The 4,601-nt window shown below is 36.6% G+C and overlaps 1 protein-coding gene across 1 annotated transcript; it reads right to left on the bottom strand.

Moving 5' to 3' along the window:
• Nucleotides 1-2,042: 2,042 nt before the first annotated feature.
• On the bottom strand, nt 2,043-4,384 carry ccr12a (chemokine (C-C motif) receptor 12a). The gene is made up of 2 exons (XM_043264960.1): nt 4,301-4,384; nt 2,043-3,742 (listed from the first exon to the last, which is right to left on the bottom strand). The coding sequence occupies exon 2, from the start codon at nt 3,712-3,714 to the stop codon at nt 2,656-2,658; it is 1,059 nt and encodes a 352-aa protein (XP_043120895.1). The 5' UTR covers nt 3,715-3,742; nt 4,301-4,384; the 3' UTR covers nt 2,043-2,655.
• Between the last annotated feature and the right edge of the window lie 217 nt (nt 4,385-4,601).

Raw genomic sequence — 4,601 nt, forward strand, 5'->3', positions numbered from 1 at the left:
CCAGGAGCCTGTAACCAATGGAAACGCTCCGTCAGATTGATTTCTGTTTTTTTTTTCTTCCCAGTTATGATCGTGGTTACGTCATTCACCCCACCCGCGCACGTACGCACATTCCGCAAGGATTGCCCGGACGCTGATTGGATGTCTGGGTAGCGACCGGCTGCTGATTGGTCGTTTCTATGGTGACGGGATTTGATTGGATGAATGGGTGGTCGGGCTTGGACGTGATTTGATGCTCCTCACAGGACGCAGCTAGAAAACGAGTGGTTCTGGGAAACCGTGTTTTAACGATGAAAAATGTTGTTGGTGGAAAAATGGAAATGGAAAGATACGTATTTAGAAGAGATTATAAAATGAATTAAGAAGGAGATTATGCATTCATTTAAAGGTTATAAATGAGCGCACAAATACCCCTGTATGTGCACTGGACACTTTTATAGACACTTAGATAACAGACCCAGTTTTGATAATATATGTTTACTTGCACTCTGCACTGCTTCCCCTAAAATATCTCTTTTGCTAATTTCTTACAGTATATTCCTGTAAAGTTCTTGTACAGTCTTGGATTATGTATAGCCAACTATCTATATGTATAGGCAGATAGTCAGATGCTATGTTTTTGTTTCTTTTCTAGAACCAGGAATCAGAATCAAGTCTGAAAGTTTCAGAATCAAACAGCCCCGAAAAAAGGCTATTGTCATTTTCATTTGGAAATAGGGTGACATCGGAGTAATGTAGGGCATTAGGTAAAATGGGACGTTTAAGGTTGAAGTGTCTTATCTCTTTAAAAGTTAACAGCCAATGACTGCAAAGAATTTCAAACTGTTGCCATAACAGTACCTGACATTTAGCAAATCATTTTATAGGTCTGTTGTTGCTAGCGGAGGAGGGGCAATGGCTCATTCTGAGACCACACCACCTGGCATATCTAATATTACTTCTCATTAATAAGGACGATAAATCACATTTATAAATAGTGACTCGGAACCCATGTCTTGATGGCCTCTCTGAGATAAAATACTGATTTTGTTAAATAAGAAAAATCTTTTTTTTGGTTACTGGCCCAATTTACCTGAATGTGTTAAGATAAAATGAAAAATTCAAATTCAAATTTTATTTGTCACATACACATACATACATGGTGCGACATGCAGTGCAATGCTCTTTACAACCGTCCAGCGTCGAAATAGACAACAAAACAAAACAAAACAAAAAAAACTTTAACTTGACATTAACTTCAGTTAAAGTGAAGTAGAAATGTTGGTGTTTTTTTCCTTTTATAAACTCTTTATATTACTATATATTGCAATTTGGCATTTGCGACATGCTTTTTTTCACATTTGACCTTCTATATGTTTGTATGTGATGTGTGATTATCTGTGCTCAACTTTGTTTTTGTACATATTAGCGAGGCTCACGTGGGCTCACTCACTGAAAAAAGAAAGGGTTAAAGAGACATTTTAATATAGAAGTGATAGTTGATGATGTAAACCGTTACAATCTTAGCCTAATGTGAAACTATTACAGACAGTTAACTGATAACAGGTACAAAAAATACCCAGAAACCAACAGTGTAGTGACCAAATCTTTAATCAAGCTAATCTTAAAAGAAAAGGCGTCAACTACAAAGGACTAAAACATGGTTTGATGCAATGGAAAAAAAGCTATACAACATTATCAATTAAAAAAGTAAACAAAAAAACAATGTGTGCGTCTTAACTGAAAACAACCATTTTCATTGTCATGCCTTAAAATTATCTTACAAAACCAAATGAATATACCACATATGAGTTCATCTATAAAATAAAGATTATTTCAGACATTCTGACATTCACAAAACAGGAAGTTTACTAACTTCAGAGAACTTTAAAAGGCTACGTGTGAGTTTCATGTACTGTTTAAAGAACAGGTCAATAAGAAAAGATAGTACAAGGAAGCTTCCTGTCACTAATATATATTTTTTAGAATACACAAGCAATTAATGATAAGTTGACCTACTTGTCAAAAGTCTTTACAGCAATAATTTGACACAAAACAGAAAATTGCACAAAGAAGGAGAGATTTATTGGAATCCACAGACCAATGAAATTCTTTCACCACAGAAGCTTTTTTTTTTCTTTTTGCTCTTTTTTTCCCCCTTAAATTGAAACTACTCATAACTTACAAAACAAGTTTTTATATTTTAATTTGCCATATATATACATGTGTGTGTGTGTGTGTGTGTGTGTGTGTTTTATATTGTATATGTATTTGTGAAAACATATTTACATATGTACATCAAACAGAAATGATCATCATTGCTTTTCCCAGGTAAAAAACAAGTACACATTCATAATGTAATTAAAGTGCTCTGTTTTCACGCACTAATTTTCATACTTAATATACTAAAAGTTATTCTTTAGTACTTCTTAAGATAAACTTAAAAGTCATCTAAGAGTACTCAACTATGTTATTTTGAGAGACCATGAATATAAACTAAAACGCACTTTTAACATCCACGAAAAACAGAGCACTTTAAGTGCATTTTGGAATGGGTTTCTAAATTATGAAAACTCGAACTTATCAGATTAAATGATAAATTACTGAATTTACCCTTTGGATTGTTCGTTTTTTTATTTCGCTCACAAACCACAGTCTTGTTATTCAGGCGAAAGCTCAGTAGTCAGTGTTCGGGCTCCTGATTGATGTGGATTTGCTGGTTGTTGACAGCATGGCAGCATTGATCTTCAGACACGGGACACGCTTGGACAGAAGCTTCAGAAAGTGGTTTTGAAACTTCTTCCCCAAAAAGGTGTAGAAGACGGGGCAGATGCAGCAGTACAGGTAAGCAAAGTTTCGCGTGATGTACAGCGCATAGTCGAGGGAGTCTGAGCAATCTTGCTGCTCTTCATAGGACGTCTTGACGGCTTTCAACAGGATGACCACGTTGTAAGGCGTCCAGCAGATGAAGAAGGTGAAGACGATGACAAAGATGAGTTTGACCGCCCTGCACTTCTCCTTCATGCGAGTGGACATGATCTTGATGGTTATGCGGATGTAGCAGTACAAGACGATACACAGAGGAACCAAGAAGAAAAGGAAAAACTGCTGATAATAACCAAACAGTTCCCATTTTGTGAGGAATTTCTGGTGGTAACCGGACATTTCACACAGCAAGTTGTCTCCTCCTTTCATCACGTCGTGTAAAACTATGTCCTTTATACTGGCCAAAATACTGAGCAACCAGACAGCGGCGGATGAGGCAAACGCGTAGTTCGTCCTCCTGCTCTGGGCTGAAGAGATGGCATGGACCACCGCGAGGTAGCGGTCAAAGGTCATGAGGGTGAGGAAGAGGATGGAGCTGTTGAAGCCGATGGAATAACAGCTTCCCACCAACTTGCAAAGACCTCTGCCAAAGATCCATTCATATTTGTGGTAGATTGCCCAGAAAGGTAGACTGGAGGCAAAGATGAGGTCCGAAATTACGAGGTTGAGCAAGAATATGTTGGTTACCGTGCTGAGCTTCTCATATTTGTAAATGATGCACAGCACCAGTCCATTTCCAATCAAGCTCAGAAAGAAGTTGGTGTAGTAGAAGGCTGGGAGAACCGCTGCTCCGAACTCAATCACGCTGTTTTTCTTGCATAAAGGAACCTCTATAGTTACGACTTGTCCTGCGTATACTGTGTCATTGGATTCGTTGAAAAAATTGTAGAAGTCATCTTCCAATTCCATCTTTCTGGTTAATCAGGTCAGATTTTGGCTGCAGTAAAATCAAACGCAAACACAGTTAATATACATTTGTTTTGAGATTCATCCTGAGCATGAAATAGATCTAGATTTGCTCTGTCTGACAGAAACCTGGCTAAAACCAGATGAATACATTACTTTAAATGAGTCTACCCCCCAAAATTACTGCTGATGAGGCACACCTAAAAGGTAAAGGGGGAGGTATTGCTACAATTTTTATACTATTAATCAATTTATACTATATTAAATTTTGAAAATATAAATGTATACAAAAATTTTAATAAAAATAAATCCAAATTGCAACCTATGCTTTCAACGTCTAATACAGAAATGTTAATCTGTGCATTAGGCTGCATTAATTAGGTCAGCTAGAACCGGGAACACTTCTCATAAAACACAATCTATTCGTGACATTGTAAAAAAAAATGGCATCTACGCTAATATTTTTCTTGTCTCTTTTTTATTCTGTTTCTCAGTTTCTATCCAGATTAGATGGTGGATTAGCACCCAGAGCGCTATATAAATAAAAGTGATTGATTGATTGATCGATTGAAATATTGCCTTCACTTACCGATGCCTTTGGTAGAGCAATGTGTTAATCTCTCAGCAGCACTGACAGAACTGATAAAGTCACGTTGTGGCTTTTGTAAAAATCCCGCACACATCATGAACGAGGAACTGCATTTAAATAACCATGTCATCTCTCAGGAAATTACACCTCCTCTGCTATTTTTTCAACAATGTTTTCTAAATATCATGGGGGGAAAACATCTCTCTTTTTTAGAAAAATTGCTTTGTAGAGAATGTAAAACAAGTAGTAAAATGAAAAAGTAAAATTATTCAAATTCTTAAATATTTATTGTCATTTTAAT

This window comes from Puntigrus tetrazona, chromosome 2, assembly GCF_018831695.1.
Source record: "Puntigrus tetrazona isolate hp1 chromosome 2, ASM1883169v1, whole genome shotgun sequence".
Lineage (NCBI taxonomy): Eukaryota > Metazoa > Chordata > Actinopteri > Cypriniformes > Cyprinidae > Puntigrus > Puntigrus tetrazona.